Source organism: Tupaia chinensis, unplaced genomic scaffold (assembly GCF_000334495.1).
Source record: "Tupaia chinensis unplaced genomic scaffold, TupChi_1.0 Scaffold000074_1, whole genome shotgun sequence".
NCBI classification, from domain to species: Eukaryota; Metazoa; Chordata; class Mammalia; order Scandentia; family Tupaiidae; genus Tupaia; species Tupaia belangeri.
In genome coordinates this window covers 8,860,083-8,885,465 of record NW_006159534.1, presented here as the reverse complement: position 1 = coordinate 8,885,465, position 25,383 = coordinate 8,860,083, and the positions used below count along the sequence as shown (strand labels likewise).

Sequence of the window (25,383 nt, the reverse complement as noted above, 5' to 3'; positions counted from 1 at the left end):
TTGGTTTCCTTTTTTTTTCCCCAAACCCCATTTTTTTAAAAAAAAAAAAAAAAAGACAGATTCCTGGATCAATCCAACTCCCTATTTCTTCTTTTCCTATATTCAAACTGCAAAAAGCAGCTGGGAGAAAAACCACGTGTCCAAACTCAGATGTCCTCTCAGCTCTGTTTAGGAATCTGAGTATCCCTGAGATCTATTTTCTCCACACAATGGCCGTTACGAATTTTCAATTCTCGTTTTATTTTTTTGCCCTGTGATCATCCCTCATTCTTATCCAATACCTTTGCTTCTGAATTACTGGGGACGATAAAGCCGTTATCAAAACCTTCAACTCCCTGCCCCCACTTATACAGATGTCTATGTCCACACTGATTCTTAGACTGCTAACTCTCTTCAGTTACAGGGGCCCTAAGGGGCCTCCCCAAACCAAGCTGATTCTCTATTCTGATTGTTCTCCCAGCCCGTTCTCTGCCCTGGAGACTTTGCTCAAGTATAATAATTTTCTCTTTCAAAAATGGTATTAATCTAACTTCTCCCGTACTACTGACTCTTCCCCTTTCACATATAACCATATTATATTAAAATGAAAGCAAAATCTACTCTCAGTCCTCTCAGGCTATCACTTTATAGTTCTCCTCATCACTGCTAATTCGAAGAACCACTGGTGACTTTTGATACCACATCAGTCAGTAAGCACTTATCTGACCAGTATTTATTGACCATCTAAAATATACCTGTTACTATTATGGACTGAATGTTTCTGTCCCCTCCAGATTCACATGTTGAAACCCTAAGCCCCTACCATTACCACCTGATGGTATTTATAGATGAAAACTTGAGGAGGTAAATAAGATTACATGAGGTCGTGAGGAGGGGACTCTCGTCTGATGGAATTAGTGCGCTTGTAAGAAGAGACACCAAAGGGTTTTGTCCTCTCTCAATTCCCATGTGTGCATAAAGGAAAGGTCATGTGATCACATAGCAAGATAGCGGATGCTTACAAGACAAGAGGCCTCAGAATGAAATCTGTCTAACCAGCAGCTTCATCTTGGACTTGCCAGCTTCCAGAACTGTAAAAACTAAATTTCTATTGTAGTTAGAAAAGCTTTTAACTTAGTAAATTTATCTAGGAACCAGCAGTTAGCATAATGGCTATGTCACTGGACTCCCACATGGTTGACCGCAGTTCGCGTCCCAGACCCGGTGGCTTAAAACTCACGCCGGGTGTGTGTGTGTGCGTGCCCAAGATCCCAGGAGGAGAATGGAGAAGAAGGGATTGCGGCGTGACCATCCCCCCTGGGGGGTGATTTCTCGCTTTCTGTCTCTATGTCTCTCTCTGTCTGTCTGGCGAGCGCACGTGCCCTATAGCAAAAACCTCTCTAAACAAACAAACAAACAAACAAACAAAGAAAAAAAAAACTTAGTAAATTTATCTATAATTTATTTCCTCAACCCATTGGAAATTAGTGTCTCTTTCCTCTACAATAGCCTTGCTGAAACGACCCTCATTTAAGGTAATTGATGATCTTCCAAAGGTTAGATCTAATGGACACATTTCTATTTCCATTTTTTTTCTGGCATCCATAGCCTTTGAGATGGTTGGCAAAGTTTATTTTCTTGTCTTTCTCCTCCCATTGATTCTAGGCCCTTGTTTTCTTTTTTCTTTTTTTTTTTTTTGGAGAGGTTTTTCGCTACAGGGCGCGTGCACTCGCCAGACAGACAGAGAGAGACATAGAGACAGAAAGCGAGAAATCACCCCCCAGGGGGGGATGGTCACTCCGCAATCCCTTCTCCTCCATTCTCCTCTCGGGATCTTGGGCACGTACGCACACGCGCCCGGCGTGAGTTTTAAGCCACCGGGTCCGGGATGCGAACCGCAGTTGACTACGTGGGAGTCCAGCGACATAGCCATTACGCTAACTGCTGGTTCCCTAGGCTCATGTTTTCTGCCATCTTTATTGCTGACTCTCAGTCCCATCTTCCTACATCTCCTTCAAGGTCTTTTCTTCCTTGGGTCTCCTCAGCATTCAGTGTTCAGCTCTCATCTTATGCTATGTGCTGGCCTGGGGTGATCTCATATACTCCTAGGATGTCTCCTGACAAGAACAGCTTTTTTTTTTTTTTTTTTTGGAGAGATTTTCGCTGTAGGGCGCGTGCGCTCGCCAGACAGACAGAGAGAGACATAGAGACAGAAAGCAAGAAATCACCCCCCAGGGGGGATGGTCACGCCGCAATCCCCTCTCCTCCATTCTCCTCTCGGGATCTTGGGCACGCACGCACACGCGCCCGGCGTGAGTTTTAAGCCACCGGGTCCGGGACACGAACCGCGGTCGACTACGTGGGAGTCCAGCAACATAGCCATTACGCTAACTGCTGGTTCCCCCTGACAAGAACAGCTTTGAAATCTGTATTTCTAACCCAGGTCTTCTGACCACTATCAGATCCTCAAAGTCAATTACCATTGAACACCTCCACTTAGCTGGCCCACAGATTTATCAAATTCAACATAGGCGAAGATTAATTTCCCATCGTTTTCCTGGAATCTGCTATGCTTCCATTTTCTTTGTCATTGAATAGTAATCATATCTAGGTACCTAAAGCAGACAATAGGAGTAATCTTTGACTATTCTCCATCCATGTCTCCACCTACACTTAACTACTGATCAATTCTTATCTATTCCACAAAATATTTTCTTAGCAATCCATTTCTTTCTCCCACTGTCACAGAGTGAATTAAAAAAGATCTTTGTTTCCTTCCCATTATTCTTGCTTTCCTCCAATCCATTCTCCGAACGTGATCAGAATAATTGTTCTCGAATGTTAGTTATGGGTTCCACTGTTTTCATGACGACAAATAAAGCCCTGAGAGCAGCTAATACATCCTGTGAGCCATCACCTGTCTACCTGCCCAACCTTATTTCCTGACACTTCTTCCTCTGTTCACATCAGGTTTCGACAAACGGCAATATTTCTTGCTCCTAGAACACAATATATGTTCTTTTATTCCTTTACCTTAGCATACTTCCTTTCTCTGTAACATTTTGCCTCTCCTCCTTATTTGGCTAACTCCTCCTCACCTCAGAAGGCTGAGATAAGTTTCTCGCTCTAATACACCTCAGAACTGGGTACCCATCCTGAGTTCTCTCAAAGTCCTTCCTGGTCACCTCCTTCATGGCATGTATCACATACTCAAGCACCAAATGGTGAATTCCTCAATAGCAGAGGCTGAATCTCACTTATTTTTTCACCTACAGCTGGAATAGTACCTGCATGTAATTGGTGATCAGTGACTGTTTTGGGAATGAGTTACAAGTAAAGGGCATAAAAAAGGAAGTGGTAAAAGTGTGAAGAGAGTTAACTTTATATTGTGCTATTATTATCTCAATAGAGAACTTGGTGTGTGCAATTCGTCATTTTTATTTTTTTATTCACAGAGGGATGACTTGTAACAGTGATGTTGACATAGCTACTCACTGGAGAACAAGGACTCAGTGAAATCTGAAAATCGACAGGTGTCTGGATCAATAAGCAGTAGGCATCAACCATTTATATAGGCAGAGAACACTTTTAGAGGGAATTTTGGAGAATTTGTCTGAAGTAGTCCATTCTTTAAGACTAATAAAGCATGTCAAGCTTCATGCTTGACAATTTTGGTGGACGGATAACTGAGATGTGGTTACATCACTAGTTAATTGAAACTCTGAAGAGGCATAAATTATGATTCCTATAGAATAAAAATACTAATTATATGACATAAATATGTTAATTTCAAGTATAGCTCAAATATAAATATTTAATTTTGAAAACAACCCAACAAAGTCATGTGTGGAACTGGAACCCATCTTCTGTTAACTCTTTTTTGTTGTTGTTGTTGAAGAGGTTTTTGCTATAGGGAATGTGCGTTCACCAGAAAGACAGAGAGACAGAAAGCGAGAAAATCACCTCCAAGGGGGATGGCCACACTGCAATCCCTTCTCCTCTATTCTCCTCTTGGGATCTTGGGCACGCATGCACACGCGCCCGGCGTGAGTTTTAAGCCACCGGGTTTGGGACTCAAACTGCAGTCGACTACATGGGAGTCCAGTGACATATCCATTATGCCAACTGCTGGTCCCAGGTTCTGTTAATTCTAATAGGTTATTCATTTTAACCTTTTATTTTTACTTGTAAAGAGAGTAATTGACTTGCTCAACATTACACTGGGAGCAAAAGTAGTAAATCTAGGGTATGGAGACCAACATATGACATAATGGTTACAGCACAGCTGTGGTTCGAGTCCCAGACCCAGTGGCTTAAAACTCATGCCAGGCACATGTGCATGCATGCCCAAAATCCGGAAAGGAGGATGGGAGAGAAATTATTGTGAGGTGGCCATCCCCTTAGAGGGTGATTTCTCACTTTGGCTCTCTGGCAAGCGCACATACCCTATAGCAAAAATATTTCAAAAAACAAACAAATAAACAAAAAAAACTAGGATATGAACCCAGATCTTTCCATTCCAATCTAGAGCTTTTACTCAAACCTTAAAATCTTCCTGCCAACTCTAGAGAGAGTATCCCTCCTCATGCCAAATGAAGTATTGAAATAGAATATCCTATCCCACTAAATAAAATGGTTTCTTTTAAATAACATTAAACACACATATAATAATAGTACCAGAAATGTATCCATTCCCCTATACATATTTTCTTGGATCCAAAATTTCAACCATTTAGATTTCCCATGTTTCCCTCTATTCTTTGTCAATCTGAATGCATGATTTTAATAAGATTATAGTTTCTTAAATATAATTTTAGGTGATAACTATAATTTAGGAGTAGCATTTAAAATATATTTGTAAATACTATGAGCACATGTTGAAAATTATCTCTTTGGAAAATTTTCCTTTGTTTTATGATAATGTTAGAACTAAAAGGTACACTTAGAGTTCCTTGAAATGCAATGAATTTCCTAATTTAAAGTTTTGTAATACTCAGTATCAACATTATGCTAGATATCTTTTTTTTTTTTTCTTTTTTTTTGGAGAGGTTTTTTTATTTTTTGCTATAGGGCGCATGCACTCACCAGACAGACAGAGAGAGACAGAGAGACAGAAAGCGAGAAATCACCCCCCAGGGGGGATGGCCACGCCGCAATCCTTTCTCCTCCATTTTCCTCTCGGGATCTTGGGCACGCATGCACACGCGCCCGGCGTGAGTTTAAGCCACCGGGTCCGGAACTCGAACCGCAGTCGACTACATGGGAGTCCAGCGACATAGCCATTACGCTAACTGCTGGTCCCCTAGATATCTTTTTTAAGCCCATAAGTAAACCAGTTGTATATTTGAACCAAAAATTAGTATAACTTCTTACAATGATCAGAAATAACCATTATATTAAAAACATAAAACACCTGATTATTCCAACAGTATGATCAACATTTTAAGATACGAAAAGAAAGTAGCCAAAATATGCTTTTTGATGATACTCACCTTCCTGATCTGTTGGATGCCTTATATTGTGATCCGTTTCTTGGTGGTTAATGGTTATGGACACCTGATCACGCCAATAGTATCTATTGTTTCATTTCTCTTTGCGAAATCAAGCACTGTGTACAATCCAGTTATTTATATCTTCGTGATCAGAAAGGTAAGCTATTTTTGGTGTACAGAAATATTTTTCCTTACCTTAATAATATGTTTATAATAATAATAGAAGGAATAGCTAAAGAACCTTATCTAAAAAACTCAAAGAACTTTTGGACTGTAGGTCATTATTCCTCACTACCTTTCATGGGGACAAAGTAGGTGTCAATATGGTGATTTTAGGGGAATGTGGCTCCCCAAATTTTTACCAAGTGTTTTCTCTGCAAATGAACCTCTAATGAAACCAACCACAAATACATTTTTCATCAGATTCCACCTTATAACCATTGGTAGGGAATTGAAACAGTAGTTTCCAGCAACAGTTCATGGGAGGATTGTTTTCTTTAATACCAGCTATAGGCTTCACCACGTAGAACCCTGGCATGACATGCATTAGCTGCCTGGTTTGAGAGATTGCAGTATGAGCTTTGGATAAAAGAGTTCCCACAATCATCCAGAAATGTTTTTCATTTTATCATGATTTTTTCAGTTAGTAACTTGATGATCTAGCCAAAATAATTCATTTTATTCTCATTAAGTAAATTAGGAAAGGATCGAAAGCAATGAAAAGACACGAGAGGTGATGTAATTCATCCAGAATGTATGTATTAAAAGTGAAGAGACAGATGCCCAGATTAATTAAGTCTGAGTCCAGCTGCAGGTCTTGGATCAGAAGTCAGCCTCCCAAGGTTGCTTTCAGTCTCCTTCCAAGGGGACAAGGGACAAGAATGGTACCTGAATATCTGTTTTAAAAACAACAGAAGACAATTATTATGTTTTTCAACACTTTCCTTTTTTTTCTTTCTGCAGCTTCATTGTGTTGAAGATCTTCAGACAATTCAAGTGATCAAGATATTAAGATATGAAAAGAAAGTAGCCAAAATGTGCTTTTTGATGATACTCACCTTCCTGATCTGTTGGATGCCTTATATTGTGATCCGTTTCTTGGTGGTTAATGGTTATGGACACCTGATCACGCCAACAGTATCTATTGTTTCATTTCTCTTTGCGAAATCAAGCACTGTGTACAATCCAGTTATTTATATCTTCATGATCAGAAAGGTAAGCTTTGTAATTAGTAGATTGCTTTCACCCTGGGGATAGGGTTGAAAATTATAATACTTTTATAGAGATGATTTAGAGCAGCCTCAATGATAAGAACTTAGTCAAGAATTTTATAAGACAGTAATGGTTTGGCTTTTTTTTTTTTTTGGAGAGGTTTTTGCTATAAGGTGCGTGCGCTCTCCAGACAGAGAGAGAGAGAGACATAGAGAAAGAAAGTGAGAAATCTCCTCCCAGAGAGGATGGCCACGCAGCAATCCCTTCTCCTCCATTCTCCTCTCTGGATCTTGGGCACACATGCACACGTGCCCGGTGAGAGTTTAAGCCACCGGGTCCAGGGCGTGAACCGCGGTCGACTACATGGGAGTCCAGCAACATAGCCATTATGCTAACTGCTGGTCCCAAGACAGTAATGGTTTTTATAAAAGTGATTTCTTCTAAATTCTTCAGTATTTGAAGTCACAGTAATTGTTACTGTTTTTATTATGATCTGTTACCTTTAAAATTTCCTTGGACTAATTAACCATTACTCTTAACTTTTAAATTTTCTGATCTTTCAAATTTATGACTTAGGGGTTCAGTTTTACTTTGGTTACACTGAGGTCTCTCGTAGCCATGACTAATAGCCATCATCAAGTAAAAACCTTCCCAAAACATGATTGGCTTCCTAGCAGACCTAAAGGAAGTTTCTTGGGTCAAATAAATCTTGACTAGACATTGGCTGTGGTAGGGTTAACTGCAACTCAGACCCATTACTAAAGTGTGCATAATTCTAAGAGTCGTAACACTGGATTTAGGACTCAAGCAAACTAGGTTCGAATCTTGGCAATAACACTTACCAGTTCCTGGATCAGGGAAGTTATTTTAACTTCTGTGGACCTATCAATATTTTGTAATCCATAAATAAAATAGAGAATATCAGTGAATATTTTATGAAATGTTGCAAAGACAATGGGTATAACCTGCATATTACAGTAAGAATTTTAAATGTATTTTGAACTTTGTGGCTATTATTATTACTGGGCATAAAATATTTTCTGATGAAATAAGTAGTATTTTTAATAGAAATGTGTCTAGCAAATAGGAACCTCTATTAATAAATCTTAAAATTTTTATTTCCTTTGGAAATACCCTCCATTTTTTTCTGAATCCTTTTTATTTCCTATAAAATTCTTGTATCTTTGCTACTTATAACATTTCTAGATTATAACACAGTGGTTGTCACTTAGTAGGTGCTCACTGAATATTTATGGATTGACTTAGAGTTCAAAATCCCTTGAAGAAACAGATCTAGTTGCCCTCATAAAAGCTGCATGCAAACTGAAGCTATTGAGATGACAAATAAGTAGTCCTATATGTTCTAGTTAACAAGATTTAAATAAGTAAAAGACAGAAAATTCTTGGGTGACTTAGATCTGAGCTTTACTGAATAAACCTACACTCATATCAGTTGACTGAAAAAAAATGTAATTTAATTTTTTTTCAAAGACTTATTTTATTAACTTTATTTATTTTAATTTGATCAAAGAGGGGCAAAGTGAGAAAGAGAGAGAGAGGGGGAAAGTGAGAAACAAGCTGCCAAATCTAGAACTTGAACCGCAGTTGGCCATGTGGAAGTCCAATGCCCTTAACCACCACGCTACCTGTTGGCCCCAGATTTAACTAATTTTTAAAAATGTTAACCCAGATTAAGAACTAAACTTTTCCTTAATAGCCAACTTTATTTTCTCTCTGCCCAGTTCCGAAGATCCCTGCTGCAGCTCCTATGCTTCCGACTATTAAGGTACCAGCGGCCTGCTAAAGACCTACCAGCAGCTGGAAGTGAAATGCAGATCAGGCCCATTGTGATGTCACAGAAAGATGGGGACAAGCCAAAGAAAAAAGTGACTTTTAACTCTTCCTCCATTATTTTTATCATCACCAGTGATGAATCACTGTCAGTTGATGACAGTGACAAAACCAGTGGGTCTAAGGTTGACGTAATCCAAGTGCGTCCGTTGTAGGAATAAGTAATGGTAATGACAGATGGGGCCTTCTATTGGATGCTACTTTTAGACTTCCATTATGAGGGCTGTTCTGGAATCCACATTCTTTGTAGAATCGACAAAACTTGGTGGCTCATGGGAAATTTGAATTACCCATATGTTCTGTGGCCTCAGGAAGTAATCAAACAAGACACTTTTTTATTTCAATGGGTGCTGTACATAATGAAAAACAACTGTGGCACAAGATGGGCATCTGGCACCATCATCATCTAACGTGTTGGAAATTTTTATTTTAAATATATTTCTAAAGTACTGACTTTCCAAGGCTCATAATACATTGTCAAAAATACTTCACTGTAAAAACAATTTTGTCTTAGATATGTGTATGAAAAAGCTAGAAAAGTTTGCATTTTCTGCTGTGCTGAGTCCTATTCAGTATCAAGTCCTATGTTTGACCAAATCAAGAAGATAAATATAGAATAAAAAAGAAAAGCAGCCCCCTAACTTTATTGGAAATAAAAGATTTTTCTCACCTGTGTAGTGTGTGAGAGAGCAGCTTCAGAATAACATGGTACTGAGCCAGCTCTAGAAGATACTACTAAGAAACATCATAACGCAGAGAATAAGGTGATGAATTTCAAGGTGATTATGGCATTGTAGTTACTTATAAGAGAGTAGGGATGCACATAGTAAAAGTGGTGTTGATGGCAGGTTGGTATTTCCATCTATATCATTTCAAACGTGAGCATCACAGTATTAGCCACTCCTTTTGAGAATTTCCCACTATTTTGCCATAAGTTTTTGATTTAGAAAAGGAATTCTAACTTTAAAAAAAAAAAAACTTACATTTGAAGGAAGATGGAAATAAGTGTTAATATTTTTTACTCATGATTCAGTCTACTGCATAACTGATGGTTGGTGATAGTGATGAGGCCATTTCCTCATGGGTCATTGTTTAAGACTTGAAGCACACCAGGATATGCTACTCTAAAACATGTGTCTTTGCATATAGATTATTTTGAACTGAAAGCAACCAAAAAGGAGCAAGTACAAGGTAAGTTCTTTGCCTTCCCCTATTTGTCTAAAAGCAAGACATCAATTTACATAGGCGTCCTCCTCCTCTCTCTAGGAAAGAAGGACAAGGTTGATCACCAAAGGCAACTTTAGACCCTCAGAATCTGTTTTCTTTGTCTTGTCATTTCTTTAAAAATTTACTGTTCTTTGTTGAAAATGCTATATAAATTCGGGAATTCTAAGCCAGCTCTTTGAGATTCACTCATTCTCCAGTATCTCCCATGTAAATACTAAACTATACATGTTAATAAACTGTTTATTTTTCTCTTATTAATCAGTATTTTCTTACAGGGGCCCCAGTCAATGAACCTAGGATGGGTAGAAGAAATAATTCTTCTTTCCTCCCCTACAAACCAAACACAGATTATTAGGACCCCAGGGTTTCTTTGACATTGTAGAAAAGAAACACTGGATTATTTTATTGACTCATTTTTATTTTTTAGATGATTCTCCTAGTGTTACATCTTCATATTAAACATGTTAGAAGAACTGCTAAATGACTCTGTCAGCCTATTGAAGAGGAAAGAACCAAAGAAAACATTTTCAATAAATACACATTTAAAATTAAGTTATGCAGCAGTATGCAATTCAAAAATACATGACCAGATTGCTTCTGAGTGTCTGAAATGGAGTAAAACATGCCTTTGTATTTCCACAAAAGTTTTCTCCCTTTATTTCCTTCCTATTCACTTATGTATGTAAATATTTAATTTATGAATACTTTTTTAGAATTATTTATTTTATTTATTAATTCACTTATTTTAATTTGACCAGAGAGAGACACAGAAAGAGAGAGAGAGAGGGAAACTGAGAAAGCAAGCCACCAGATCTGGAACTCGAACCGCAGTCAGCCATGTGGGAGCATCCAGCACCTCAACCACCATGCCACCTGCTGTTCCCCCATAAAATACTTTCGATCCTTCATTTAGTATGGCATTTTTAGCCCCCCTCTTTAAACAAAACAAAAAAAGGGAGAGGGTGTATGCACTCACCAAAGAAAGAGAGAGGAAGGAGAAAGCACTCCCCAGTGGAGCATGGACATGCCTTGATCCTTCTCCTCCATTTCTCTACCCTCTAGGGATTGGGGTATATATGCACATGTGCCCTGTATGTTTCTCAGGCTGCCAGGGGCCAGGATTCAAACCACCTGGTCAACCACGTGGGCTCTAACTCTTTAAACGTTAGGCCACACAGTCGGCCCCAGTAGCCTTTTACTTTTCTTCATAAGGAAATAACTGACATTTTAAGACTGGAAAATAAGATGGATACATTTGGGACCGACTCCATGACCTAGTGATTAAGGTAGCTTGATTTCAAATTGGCACTGTGCAGTTCAAGTCCTGAACCCAGCAGCTTGAGAAACACATCAGGTACGTGTGCATGGGTGCCCCAAATCCCAAGAGAAGAGAGAGAGGGAGAAGGGATTGTGGTATAACCAGTCCCCATTGAGGGTGGGAGGGATTGCTTTCTTTTCTCCCTGTCTTTGTCTCTCTGGCGAGTGCATGCACCCTCCAGAACAACAAAAGGTAGATTCATTCTGTGACAATCTAGAAGTCCTTGAATCCTCATTTATTCTTGTTTTATCAAGTGGTAAGTTCCATCCAGGTGATGAGAAGTCAGTTAATATATGAGGCAATTTGTGATTTCTAGTCCCTGGTAATGAGTCAATTCTGTTGAATCTTACAACATCCTTTATAAGGAAATCGTGATCGGAGTCTTCCCCAGGGTCTCTGGGGCTTTCCTTTCGGAGAAGTGAAAGCGATCTTGGTCATTGCACTTCTTTGTTTAGAATGACCCAGACAGTGTGCATAATGTGGTGGAGAATTTGCACATCGCAATTTAAAAAACAACAATAACAAAAAGAAACAGTGCCCTCCCCCAACCCCCTAGTAATTGCAGTTAACACAGAAGTTCTACATTGTGTTTAATTATAAACTGACAGCTATTTTCCATTAGTGTGTTAATATGGCAATGGAAACATGTTTTGATCCTTAATTTTGATTACAGAGAAATCAAGCGTTTGCTATCTCAGAACCTTTGTATCCCCTGCTAATGAGATTGGGAATTTGTTCTAGTGGCTCCATGGAGTTTGTAGGGAAGCATGTCCTGTATTCCGGAAGTGAGCAATCCAGTGCCCTGGTCTTCTCAAGTAGTCCAGAGGTCCTTGGGACATATAGCGCATAAGTAGGTAGGTACTACCGATGGCTATCAGTGAACCAAAGAAAAAGAGTCCTTTGTTTATTACCTGTAAATCTTCATAAGGAAATAACTGACATTTTAAGACTGGAAAATAAGATGGATACATTTGGGACCGACTCCATGACCTAGTGATTAAGGTAGCTTGATTTCAAATTGGCACTGTGCAGTTCAAGTCCTGAACCCAGCAGCTTGAGAAACACATCAGGTACGTGTGCATGGGTGCCCCAAATCCCAAGAGAAGAGAGAGAGGGAGAAGGGATTGTGGTATAACCAGTCCCCATTGAGGGTGGGAGGGATTGCTTTCTTTTCTCCCTGTCTTTGTCTCTCTGGCGAGTGCATGCACCCTCCAGAACAACAAAAGGTAGATTCATTCTGTGACAATCTAGAAGTCCTTGAATCCTCATTTATTCTTGTTTTATCAAGTGGTAAGTTCCATCCAGGTGATGAGAAGTCAGTTAATATATGAGGCAATTTGTGATTTCTAGTCCCTGGTAATGAGTCAATTCTGTTGAATCTTACAACATCCTTTATAAGGAAATCGTGATCGGAGTCTTCCCCAGGGTCTCTGGGGCTTTCCTTTCGGAGAAGTGAAAGCGATCTTGGTCATTGCACTTCTTTGTTTAGAATGACCCAGACAGTGTGCATAATGTGGTGGAGAATTTGCACATCGCAATTTAAAAAACAACAATAACAAAAAGAAACAGTGCCCTCCCCCAACCCCCTAGTAATTGCAGTTAACACAGAAGTTCTACATTGTGTTTAATTATAAACTGACAGCTATTTTCCATTAGTGTGTTAATATGGCAATGGAAACATGTTTTGATCCTTAATTTTGATTACAGAGAAATCAAGCGTTTGCTATCTCAGAACCTTTGTATCCCCTGCTAATGAGATTGGGAATTTGTTCTAGTGGCTCCATGGAGTTTGTAGGGAAGCATGTCCTGTATTCCGGAAGTGAGCAATCCAGTGCCCTGGTCTTCTCAAGTAGTCCAGAGGTCCTTGGGACATATAGCGCATAAGTAGGTAGGTACTACCGATGGCTATCAGTGAACCAAAGAAAAAGAGTCCTTTGTTTATTACCTGTAAAGACAGCAAGAACTCTCATATCATTTGTCCAGAGAGTAACACCTTGACATAGAATTTATTCTAAATGACAAAAGAGTATACAGTTTTCTCTTAGTTTTTTAACCTGAAACAATTGAATTGATGACCATTTAGTAAGGGATTGGTGAGTTCAAGGTAAGATCAAGAATGGGGAGCTTTCCTCTGCCTTCTTGCCCAAGACACTCATGAATTCAGGTGTTGTGTATAAGGAATTCTGAAACAGCTATTAAAAAAGAAAACAGCCTGCAGTTAGAAAAAGTCAGCTTTTGTGTAGCTATAAAAAAACGCCACAGCTTAGAAAAAGCATGAATGCTGCCTTAGAAAAGTACTGTGCTGAGGACACAGACAGTTCTGTCACATCTCAGGCACTGTACCAAGTCTCCATAAGAACACTTATGGGCCTGGGAGTCCCTGAGAGGACATGTTCACCTGAAGGCTGTGAGCATGAAGCTTCCCCACCAGCAGTGAAGCAGTAGCTCATTCTGGTCTGGATCAGGGCATTCCCTTAACATCCTGGCTGGTGTCTATCCCTGCATGTGCTGACCTGCATACTGACTGCCTGCCACTGTCTCCTTTCACCGTTTAGACTTTCAATTCCTCTAGGTCAAGGGCCCTGTTACATCTATCTTTGCATGGATAAATCTTGATTCCTTCCAGTCCATAATCCACACAGCAAAGTAATCTTTCTAAAATCCAAACCAGAGTCTATTAGCCTCCTTAATATTCAAGATGTTTAAGGCCCTGCTTACCTTTCCAGCTCACCCCCTGGCCATTCTCACACACACATACTGCCTTCCAGCTCCTCCCAAAATACTTGGCGTTCCTGCTCTAGCCTGTTGCTCCTGTTTCTTCAGCTCCCACCTGTCCTTTCCCACTCCCATTCTCCTGGGGCAGCTAACCCCCTCCATTGCAGCTGTCCATCTCCCCTGCTAGCCTCTGAGCTATGGGAAGGGTAGAAATCGCATCTCCTTCATCATCTCCTTCATCACCGTGCCCCACTCAGTGTCTGCACACTAAACAAACTATATGTTGAATAAATAAAGTTTGCTATAGTCTACTCAAATGCACAACAGCATTCGTTTGCATTTTCCATGGAAGGCTATAATATACCAAAGTGTTTAAAAATGTCACAACCCGTGTATGTGATCGTGAAGTCTTCAAGACATCTGACAGATATATTTCAAATTACTCAAATGTATCCAATCTTGTTCTTTCTGGATGTGGTTAACCTTGTAAACAGAGGTTGTAATCCATTTGTAAAATTCCTGAAGTCAGTCAGGACTTCCTTTTAATAGCATCTCTGAGTCAATCAGCCCGCACCAAGGTAGCATAGCATTACATTAGCGTTGGTGTTTACAAGTGATTCTGTTCTGCCCAGATTTACAGATCAAATCCTACGTAGGAATACTGCACAAAGGTAAAGTCCACAGTGGCTCACATTGCTAAAATAAAAAGTTTAAGAATATTAGTGCCAGTTTCTTTTCTGAATTTCTTTCCTTCTAAAGCTCTCTTTCTCTTTTTGCCTCTTTGATTTTGTTAAGTAGGCACAGGGCCCAATGTGCACCCCAGATATTTTTGACTTTGAAGGCAAACATTTGGTAGCTGCCCCATCATTTCTGTATGAGTCTGGGATAAACGTAATCATAAACCTATGACATTCACCACCTCAAATTTGTAAACAAAGTGTAATCTCTTCCAACCTTTTTTTGCCAGTGCCAACGCAGTGCTGCCTCATGGTATCTTATTCTAGAAAAGGTGACCTACAAGGAAGTTTGAAAGTGTTACTGTGTATTCTTTAATGGCTAAACAGAGAAGTAAGAAGAGAATAAGTCTTAAATCCAGACCTTACCATGGTATAGAGAGGGATAAATGTAGATGGCATAATAGCATGAAGAAATCTCTCCACATTCTTTTGAAAAATGAACCACCTTGAGTTGACGTGTGCTCGCATCTGCAATAATGCAAGAGTCTTAAAGAATACCTCTAACTAGGAACCTTTATTTCTTTACTAGTTATTAGTACTGTTCATTCCTACTCATCACAATGCTAGACACAAAGCACTGAAATAAAACTTATGTCTATGATAGTTATTCCTAATCCTTTTTATTAAATGTCTGCAGTATAGATAATACCTTGATAATGTACAGCAATTACGCAAGCTCATAGAACAGAGTCAAACCACTCACCTCTATATAATTGTACATGGATAGATCTGAAACTGCATGGTCATCTGGAATTCTAAGTCTTGAGAATTCAGGAAGACATAAACCTAGAACCAAGTTAATTAATATATCTTTCCAAAACAATGTATAAAAACGTGCTAAACTCTACACACATCAAATTAAAAGATAGCTTCACCACCAATGTTCTCTTTAATCCTTTGAAACTATGGATTACTGTTCTGTGTGACCAATGGTCTATGATTTCTGAGCTATCCACACAGACCATTCCCTGTGTGATTAAATAAAACTTACGATGAGTTAATATATATTACACTTGAGTAGGAAAATCATGTATGTATGTATGTATGTATGTATGTATTTATTTATTTTGGAGAGGTTTTTGCTATAGGGCACGTGCACTCGCCAGAAAGACAGAGAAAGACAGAGAGACAGAAAGTGAGAAATCACCCCCCCGGGAGGATGGCCATGCCGCAATCCCTTTTCCTCCAGTCTCTTCTCGGGATCTTGGGCACACACACACACACGCGCCCGGCATGATTTTAAGTCACCAGGTCTGGGACTCAAACTGCCGTCGACTACATGGGAGTCCAGTGACATAGCCATTACGCTAACTGTAGGTCCCATCATTTCTTTATTTCACAAATTGGAAACCATTCATATAAAATATTGTAATGGGTCCTCAGTCTCCCTTAGAATTTTCTACTCTCTTCTTCATGCTCCTTTGGTTCCCTGCGCACAGTCGTTTCCTTGCACCCAGGACCTTGTTAGCCTACCCAGCAGTTTTACCATTGTTCTGTGAGCTCCCAGGGAGCAGGCTCCATGTGTTTTTCACATTTGAAACCTTATCCTGATATATGGCAAATATCAAATAAATACTTGAAAAATGGATGTCAACTGGTGGTGCTCTCACATAGCAACCAATCGACTCTAGTTATTAGGGTTGCCATTTCTAAAGTCTGAAAACCTGAGTTTGGGTCCCAGCTTCACCAATTTCTAGTTACATGTTTTTTGAGCAAGCTACTTAACCATCTCTAACTTTTCATTCCTTGGTTGTAATGTGAGGACAGGAACAATATCTATGTCTTATATTTTTTGTGAGGACCAAATGAAAACAATGCATTTAAACCTAGCAAGATATCTCACACATATCACATGTTCACTGATAGTAGCTATGGCTACTATTCACAATTACTTTATCTTCATTATCTAGGACCCCCAAACCAGCATGCACAGTTGTTCTGGTATATTCTTTCATCATGTGCAAACCAATCACATAAGGATTAAGAAGGCAGGAGGTAAAATCTCTGGATCCTGAGCATTTAAGTGAGATGACTAGGAAACTCACAGAAGAAATTGACCCTGGAACTTGTCATCTCTGTAGATACAGGCATGAGTCTGGCGACACAAGCTTTTTTTTTTTTTAATGTCAGCCTTTTTTCTTTTTAAAGTATTACACCAATTATTTAATTTAGTCTTCACAACTCTCTTAGGTTGATGTCACTATTTCCACGATATATAATAAAAAAAATTTTTAAAAACCCTGAGTCTTCAGTAAGATTAAGTGACTTGCTCAAGGTCATACAGCTAACAAACTGGTGAATCAGGTCTTAAATGTGGGTCTAAATTTAAGTCTACATCTCTAGTCTATCCCTTCCGGAAGCAGGTTGAAATGTAGAGGTAACCTTTGAGGACATGTGGTGCAGGGAGGCAGGCAATGGTTATCCAGTTCTTAGGCTTTTGTTTCCCATTTCTTTATATATTTTTTCTTTATTTTATATATGTGTGTGTGTATATATATGTCCTTATATATGTACATATACACATTTAATTTAATTCTATAATTACATATAAACATTTAAAATTTCAATATTTGAAAAATTAATATATTGGCTGAATTATTTCTTTTTATGCTAGAGAACATGTGTGCTTTCATGTGTGTGCACATGTGCACACATGAGAAAGAGAGAGAGAGAGCAACACAATAAAGTTTCAGAATCTGGGGTGCCCATGTGCATGCCCAGTGTGTTTCTAGGCTGACCTGGGGAATCTAAACCCTTGGTAGGCCCCTTGCCTTACAGCAATGCAGTTTGGGCAACTTACTATGGACTGCACCACCCAGGCTGGTCCTGGCTGGATCAATTTTAATCAAAAGGCAAATGGCAATATCAGATGAGGATCTTTGATAAGTCAAGAAGCAAGAAAATACTGGTATGTAGAAGAGTGTTTCTGAGGCATACTGTAAGAGATGCAGGCAGGTGTGGTACCTAAGTTGAAAAGAAGAAAGTAGCACATCTTGACCTAGCTTTGGCAATTTAAACTTTCATCATTGTATGGGTCATTGCATAGACCTCCATGCACAAACTCTAAAAGAAACTGTTCCCCTCCCTGGGTGCTCATTTTCTGATTTGGGCAACAATAGTGACATAGTAAAATTGATCATCCTGAACAGGGGGAAATGCATCATGTGTTTGTGATCAGTGAGGATCAGAAATAGGTCAACAACTAATCAACAGAACTAGTCTATGGCCAGGTGAAAAATTTTACTTACAAAGATTATTATTAAATTTATCCATTAACTCATCAAATACTAAGCAGTCTTCAAATCCCTGAAACAAGAAAAAAATGGGAAAAAATAAACTGGAAATAACAAAATCTCCTCAGCAATTTTGGATAGACCATCCATCAGTGAACATAGACCGTTTATCCTCAGCCAGAAACCAGCAGCTGAGTTGTCACCTTCCATTAATCTATAGTTATACAGGCTCATCAACTGCATGCTTGATGATATTGACTTTGCCCAAATAATGATTTGAAATTTATCAAAATTTTAAGTTACTCTTGTAATTTTGATGGATTCCATTGCTTCTTAGAGAGGGATAATTATATAGTTCTCCATGAGTTTTAGAATTATATTTAAACTATTCATACCATTCATGTCTTTTAGATTCCTACTTAGAGCAATTTAATAATAGGATAAAAACCATTCCCATATTAATTTAATTCCTACAACGCAAGATTAAAGCAGATTTCCAATATCAAGAAATTTACAAAATTAGTAAGGTACTGTGCTAAATGCAGTGAGGAATAAGAAAATCGAAAGCTATAGATCCTGGTTGCTAGGTACTCAAACTACAGCATTAGAGGCAATATAAAGACGTGTAAAGGTAAAATAGTTTGATAATAGTTAAAGGGATTATACCCAAAACAAGTAAATTTACTTGTCAAATAAATTATACAGGTTCTTAAGGTTACAGTAATTTAGAAATGGGTGATACCATGTGGGGTTACAATAACAGTTTTAAATTCATGATTCATTCATTTACTCTCCACAAGTCTCTGAATTAGGTAATATTAAAATTCCAAATTTATAGATGAGAAAGTAAATGATAAAGTTAGCAAGCTGTGCAAGTAAATCCTGGGTCAAGATTTGAACCAGGCATTCTAAACCAAATCCTAGGCATTTATTCATTATGCTACAATTGATGTCTTTTTATGTTTTTAGAAAACAAAATGTTTACCACTGCTTTGTGGAAAATATAACTTATTAGAATCATAAGTTATTTTTACATAGATTTTACATAGATTACATATCCTAATCACTAAAACAATATATGACTAAAGCTATTGTTGCTTGTGTGTGCACACGCACTTACATGCACACACAATTAGCTTAGGATTCCTTGATATTAATGTTCAATATTTGAATATTATTTCTTTTCTGAAATTTCTTTCAAGCTAGAATAGTAAAATTTCCTTAAAGGCAGAAGTATTTAACTTCTAATCAGTTTTATTTTACCCTGTCAATTATGTTTCTCTTTTCTTTGGAAAGAAACAGAAGAATCAAGTAATTTAGGATTCTTTTTCTTTCTTTTTGGGGGGAGGCTAACATTATATACTTATGCATAGTTGCTAGAAAAAGATATTGTAAAATTAAATCCTAAATTGCTGATAGCCAAGTTTCCCAAGGTGCTGCTACATTTTCTAACTTAATAGAATATTATATTATGTGTTATGTTTTCTTTAATATTGAATTACCAAATTAACTAATCCTAATCCTAACTAGAGTTGGAGATTGATTAAGTTAAACAACTATGACTGTTGAGTTGAGTATGTTCTTGGGATTATATGGGGATAGTTTTAGACATATTTTTAATTTAAGACTGATTACTTGAGATCGACCACAAATATTTCAGGGACTTACATGGGGAGAAAGAACTTACCGCATTCATTCCTTGCCCAAAGAATGGCACTATGGCATGAGCCGCATCTCCCATTAGTACACAATGTGACTTAAAGTGAAAAGAAGAGCACTTTACAGATATCATGGGCTGAGCAGGCAATAGAAAGAAATCATTTGCCAGGGTTTGCCTTCAGAAGAAAAACACCAGAATGTAAAGATAGTAAACTGTGTATTAAATCTTGAACTTTTTCAGAATTATTGACTTTATTACCACTCTATTTTATTTAAAAATACACAAGACTATCAGGAAGAAAACAGGAAAGGGAAAAACTGAAGTTTCTGAGTCCCCAAATGTCCATTATTTTAATTACCTTCCTAATTTACAGCAAGGGTAATCACATCCAGAAAGAACAAGATTGGCAGCATTTGAATAACTAGAAATATGTCTGTGTCAGATGTCATGAGAACTTCACTATCATGCACATGGGTTGTGAAATTTCCACTTTGGTGATTTAGCCTTCCATGGAAAATGAAAACAAGTGCTGTTGTACAATTGAGTAGATGATAGCAAACCAAAATTAAAAGTAATGTGAATCCTTATCTATTTAGAAATGGATAATAGTGAGCAAACTAGTATTCAGGAGGGTTGGAATATGGCAGTCAAAGGGTGCAACATTTCAGTTAGACTGGAGGAGTAAATTTAAGAGACCCATAGTGCAACATAGTATTTGTATAGCATCTACAGGAGTTTTGTGAAAGCTGTATATATACCGACTGTACATACCCGCAAGAAATAGTCATGGGAGAAGTTTGAAAAGTAAATAAGGGGTAATTTTTGTATGCAGACAGGTATTTGTCTTCAAGGTTGCAGAAAGAAAGATCAACAGAGATGGAAGTAGTCTGTAGGAAAGGGTGCAAAGCAGCAATTTTTAAAAGACCTGACATGGACCAGCAGTAGGTTGTCCCTTTTACATAAATAATGATTTCATTTTCACAACTGACCTAAAACATAGATATTCTGATACCTATTTTAAAGGTAAGACTCAAGGCAGCGGGGGACAGAACAGTATTACAAAGTTCCTCTGCTGTAGACTGGATGTTCATGTTCATGTTGAAATCTTTTTTTTTTTTAAGAGGTTTTTGCTATAGGGTGTGTGCACTCACTAGAAAGACAGAGACAGAAAGTGAGAAATCACTCCCCACAGGGTATGGCTACAATGTAATCCCTTCTCCTTCATTCTCCTCTTGGGATCATAGGCACGCACACACGAACACCCCGCGTGAGTTTAAGCCACTGGGTCTGGGACTCGAACTGCAGTTGACTACATGGAAGTCCAGAGACATAGCCATTACTCCAACTGCTAGTCCTAGTGTTGAAATCTTAATTCCCAATCCGATGGCATTTGGAGGTGGGACTTCTAGGGATGGCTAGGTAAAGAGAGTGGACCCCCCTCATGAATGGTATTAGTGCTCTCATTAAAAGGGCTGCAGAGAGCTCCCTCACCTCTTCTGCCGTGTGGAAGACACAATGAAGACATGCCAACTACCACCAGGACAATAATGAGCACTGTCCTCACCAGACACCTTTCTCTGGGCCCTCACCAGATACCTAACCTGCAAATGCCTTGATCTTGGACTTCTCAATCTCCGAAACCATGAGAAACAAATCCTGTCATTTAAAAGCCATCCACTGTGCAAATGTCAAAGTTCATGTAGAGGATGGTGTTGACACGAGTCAGGAGAGCAGCAGACAACTTGTACATTTAGCTATTCATTGTGGGGTTGTAATATGTGCAGTTCTTGTGCTGAGTGATTTAAAACATGATCTCAGTCTCACAACAACCCTTTGGGGTAGGTACTATTATTTATGAACACTGTGCCATGAGAAGCCCAGGACATAGGGAAGCTTTGTGGCTAATATGTGGTGAATCTGAGACTTGGAGCTGCCAGATGTATCTGCTGTGCCAAAGATTTGTGTACCATCAGTAGAAGGAAGCGCAGCCAATCTCCATGGCACACCATACCCCTTGGAGCCTGCCCATGATACATAAAAGCCTGGAGACATTGGTGACTCATCTTTCCAGGAGAAACTGGCATGAAACTAGCATGAGTATTTCCTGCTCACAGCACAACATCCACTTAGACTTTTTTTTTCCCATGTAAATTTCTGTGCAGGTCAATGTATGATTCATCACATTGAACAACATTGAAATAAGGTTTGTATACTTTGTATTTAGAATTACTCCAACCAATCAAGCACCATATCACATCTTGAAACTTACTTTCCAATTAGAGGGATGGCGTCTGGGAAGTACTTCTGGAAGAAATTCAGCACATCGCTACTGGTTAGAAGTTTGTCGAACTCTTCGAAGGGCATGAACAAAGTGCATGTGAAAGATTTGTTCTGTGACAAGAAGAGGACAGTATGAGACAGAACAGGGGAACAGGCAATGCTAGCACTACAGATGGCATAGGAAATATTAATTATAATTTTGCATTATCAATGCAAATTTATAAACCAAGGAGCTCTCTGAATGAACGTGTAAGCAGACAGGAAGTCACTGCCATTACTCTTCTCACTCCCTCAGAAAAGCTTTGCCAAATGCCTGAGGTGCTCCCCACTTCCTTGGGCATCAGGAGAGTTTCTACACTGTGATCTCTTCATTTCTACCAGGCAAACACTAGATTATCAGATTATTAGCTGATTGGCTGGATTTGCTTCCTCCTCTTCTTCTTCCTTTTAAGACAGTATTAACAGGCAGTGAACTCCAGGACAGGCAGAAGCAGAAAAATGACAAACCAGGGAAACAGTTCTGTCTGTATTGGGCAAAAGCCTGTGAAGTCTAATGAAAGAAAAGCTTTGCTCTGCTTTGATAATGTATATATTCCAATGTCCCACAGACGTTAAAGGTTGGAAATGTTTTTCTAATATGTAGCCAAAATCGTTCTGGTTTTACTAGAGGTCAACTCCTACACTGTCTTTGGTGGAGATGAGAGACATCATCACACATAAACTTCTGTAATTCGTTCCTATCAGTTAAATCCCCTTTCCAAAGTAAATTATTGGGGGAACCAGCAGTTAGCGTAATGGCTATGTCGCTGGACTTCCACGTAGTCGACTGTGGTTCACATCCCGGACCCGGTGGCTTAAAACTCACGCCGGGCACGTGTGCATGCGTGCCCAAGATCCTGAGAGGAGAATGGAGGAGAAGGGATTGTGGCGTGACCATCCCCCCTGGGGGGTGATTTCTCACTTTCTGTCTCTATGTCTCTGTCTGTCTGTCTGGCGAGCGCATGCGCCCTATAGCGAAAACCTCTCCAAAAAAAAAGAAGAAAAAAATAAAAAATAAATTAAAAAAAAGTAAATTATTGGAATTCCTTCAGGATTTTCCTCAGGAATCCCAAAGTTTCAAACTATAACACTAAATAGATTAAACAATAAAGAGATCAATTAGGTATACACATACTAAGTACAGAAGTAAGTAATAAAAATCTCAAATTATAAATGCAAAATTACAGTTGATATATTCTCTATTACCGTATTAGGAAGTGCAATCATCATGAAGGTATTTCTGGGCCAAATATGTAGATAATTGGGTTCCATGGCATACTGCAGGAAAAATAAGATGCTGGATTAGTGCATTAATATAGCGCATCTATAGATCTGACTCCACTTTGTAATTGTTTGTGCAGTAATTTAAACCATTATCATATGCATGGTAATATGCACACCTATTGCTACAATACATAAGGTAGAAGTTGTGTTAGGAAATACTTTTTTTTTTGGAGAAGTTTTTGCTATAGGGCACATGTGCTCACCAGAAAGACAGAGAGACAGAGAGACAGAGAGACAGAAAGCGAGAAATCACCCTCCGGGGGGACGGCCACACCGCAATCCCTTCTCCGTTCTCCTCTTGGAATCTTGGGCATGCACGCACATACGACCAGTGTGAATTTAAGCCACCGGGTCCGGGACTCAAACCATGATCGACTACATGGGAGTTCAGCGACATAGCCATTACACTAACTGCTGGTCCCGTGTTACGAAATACTTTGAGTTCTAGCTTTATAAACTCACCTTAGTTGAGTTTTCAATACCAGATACAATTCAAATTTTGAGAACATGTTATAATAAGATGTCTTCTTTCTCTCTCTTTTCACCCCCCTAAACATGTACATCTACATGTATGTGTGTATTCGCACATACATAGCTTCAGTTGATGGTTAATTGTACAAGCTGTCTGGTTTGTCATCTGCTGTTCCCCTGACCCATGTCAACACCACCCTCCATATGGACTTTGGTATTTATTCTCACTCAGTGTCTCTTCTCTCAGAGGCTCTCCTCCCTGAAAACAGTTTCCACCTCCAGAGGGTATTCCTTTAACGTATTTTAAAAACGATGTTATGTGTTACTGTGCTTCTCTGGCACTAGCCTCATCCATTTCATAATTACTCTGTCCCCTGATTACATGATTTTGCCTGTGCTTGATTTGATCTCGTGTCGTTTTGTTCTTCATGACCTTTCCAGTAGGACAAGATGTGGAGGTGGCAAACAGTGCTATTGATGATCCAGATCCTGTAGGCCTAGAATAATGTGTGTGTGTGTGTGTGTGTGTGTGTGTGTGTGTGTTAGTTTCTAACAACAGAAAGTAAAAATCTATATTTTTTAAGATGAAAAAAGTTAAGTTAAAAAAAAAAAAGAAAAGTTAAAAAGAAAAAAGCTTACAGAATAAGGATATAAAGAAAAAAAAAATAAGGACCAACTGGTGGCTTGGTGGTTAAGGTGGGTGGATCCCTCTTGGCTGACTACAAGGTTTGAGTCCTAGCCCCAGTAGCTTGAAAAACATGCCAGGCATGCATGTGAACATGCCCAAAATCCTGAAAGGTGGGAGAGCTGGAGAAGGTATTGCAGTATGACCATCTCCCACGGAAGTGCTTTCTTACTTTCTCTCTCTGGAAAGCATGTGTGCCCTCTAGCAAATTAAAAAGAAAGAAAAAGAGAAAAAGAAAGAAGGAAGGAAAGAAGAAAGAAAAAAGTTTCGCACAGCTATGCAATGTATATTTTAAGCTAAGTGTTATTACAGAAGAGTCAACAAGTTTAAAAATCAAGAGTTAAAGAGCTAAAAATTAGGAAGTGGGTGGGGGCAGCATGTGGAGTTGTGACTAAAGTGCTAAACTCCCACATGGCTGACCATAGCTTGAGTCCCAGACTCAGTGTCTTGAAAATCACACTGGGTGCAAGTGTGTGCATTTGTGCCCCAAATGCCAAGAGGAGAATGGATGAGAAGGATCCCAGCTTGGTCATCTCTCCTGTGGGATGATTTCCCACTTTTCTTCTCTCTCTCTGGTGAGCATACATGCCCTATGGCAAAAAATCTAAAAAAAAAGAAAAAAAAACATTAAGTTTATAAAGTAAAAGAGTGGGTATATCAAAGAGAGATATCCCTTGAAGGTAGTGGTAGGGGCTCTCACCTTTCGCTCTCTGTCTCTCTCCAGCAAGTGCATGCACCCTGTGGGAAGGGAAAGGAACTGGACCCACTTGAAAACAATAGTGAACACATTTTAAAAAATCATTTTGCCAGAGGATATGTGTGCTCACCAGAGACATAGAAAGAGAGACAGAGAAAGAGAGAAAGCAAAAAGCATCCCTTCCCCAATAGGAGCCTTGTCATGCCACAATCCCTTCTGTATTTCTCCCTCTCTTTGGAATTTTGGCGCATATACCCACACACCAGTGTATTTTCCAAGCTGCCAAATCTGGAACTTGAACCATACAGCCAGCTATATGAGATCCAGCTGCCCCAACCACCATGCCATGATCCGACTTTTGAATACATTTTTGACCTGGAGTAAAAAATAGAAAGCAGGGACCAGCAGTTGGCATAATGGCTATATGGCTGGACTCCCCAGTAGTCGACTGAGGGTCGAGTCCTAGACCTGGTGGCTTAAACTCCCACTGTGCCCCAGATCCC

The 25,383-nt window shown here is 39.1% G+C and overlaps 2 protein-coding genes and 1 long non-coding RNA gene across 3 annotated transcripts in view; 1 reads left to right on the top strand and 2 right to left on the bottom strand.

Annotated features, from left to right (window-relative positions):
• OPN3 (opsin 3) overlaps positions 1-10,298 on the top strand; it is a gene marked incomplete at its 5' end in the record, with an annotated part of 47,906 nt that extends 37,608 nt beyond the window's left edge. Inside the window, 2 exon segments of the mRNA XM_014584088.2 lie at positions 6,435-6,686; positions 8,426-10,298. Coding sequence (XP_014439574.1) covers positions 6,435-6,686; positions 8,426-8,689 — 516 coding nt within the window.
• LOC114006024 (uncharacterized) lies at positions 6,136-6,648 on the bottom strand. Its single transcript, XR_003547793.1, has 2 exons — positions 6,530-6,648; positions 6,136-6,367 (listed from the first exon to the last, which is right to left on the bottom strand). It is a non-coding gene; the product is annotated as an uncharacterized LOC114006024 (long non-coding RNA).
• Positions 10,299-12,332: 2,034 nt separating the features above from the next.
• The window catches only part of KMO (kynurenine 3-monooxygenase), a 53,339-nt gene continuing 40,288 nt past the window's right edge, over positions 12,333-25,383 (bottom strand). The window contains 9 exon segments of the mRNA XM_006142365.3: positions 12,333-12,884; positions 12,887-13,024; positions 14,749-14,808; positions 14,898-14,999; positions 15,235-15,317; positions 17,780-17,837; positions 19,452-19,599; positions 21,694-21,815; positions 22,950-23,021. Of these exon segments, the coding sequence (XP_006142427.1) occupies positions 12,792-12,884; positions 12,887-13,024; positions 14,749-14,808; positions 14,898-14,999; positions 15,235-15,317; positions 17,780-17,837; positions 19,452-19,599; positions 21,694-21,815; positions 22,950-23,021 (876 nt within the window). The 3' untranslated portion in view covers positions 12,333-12,791.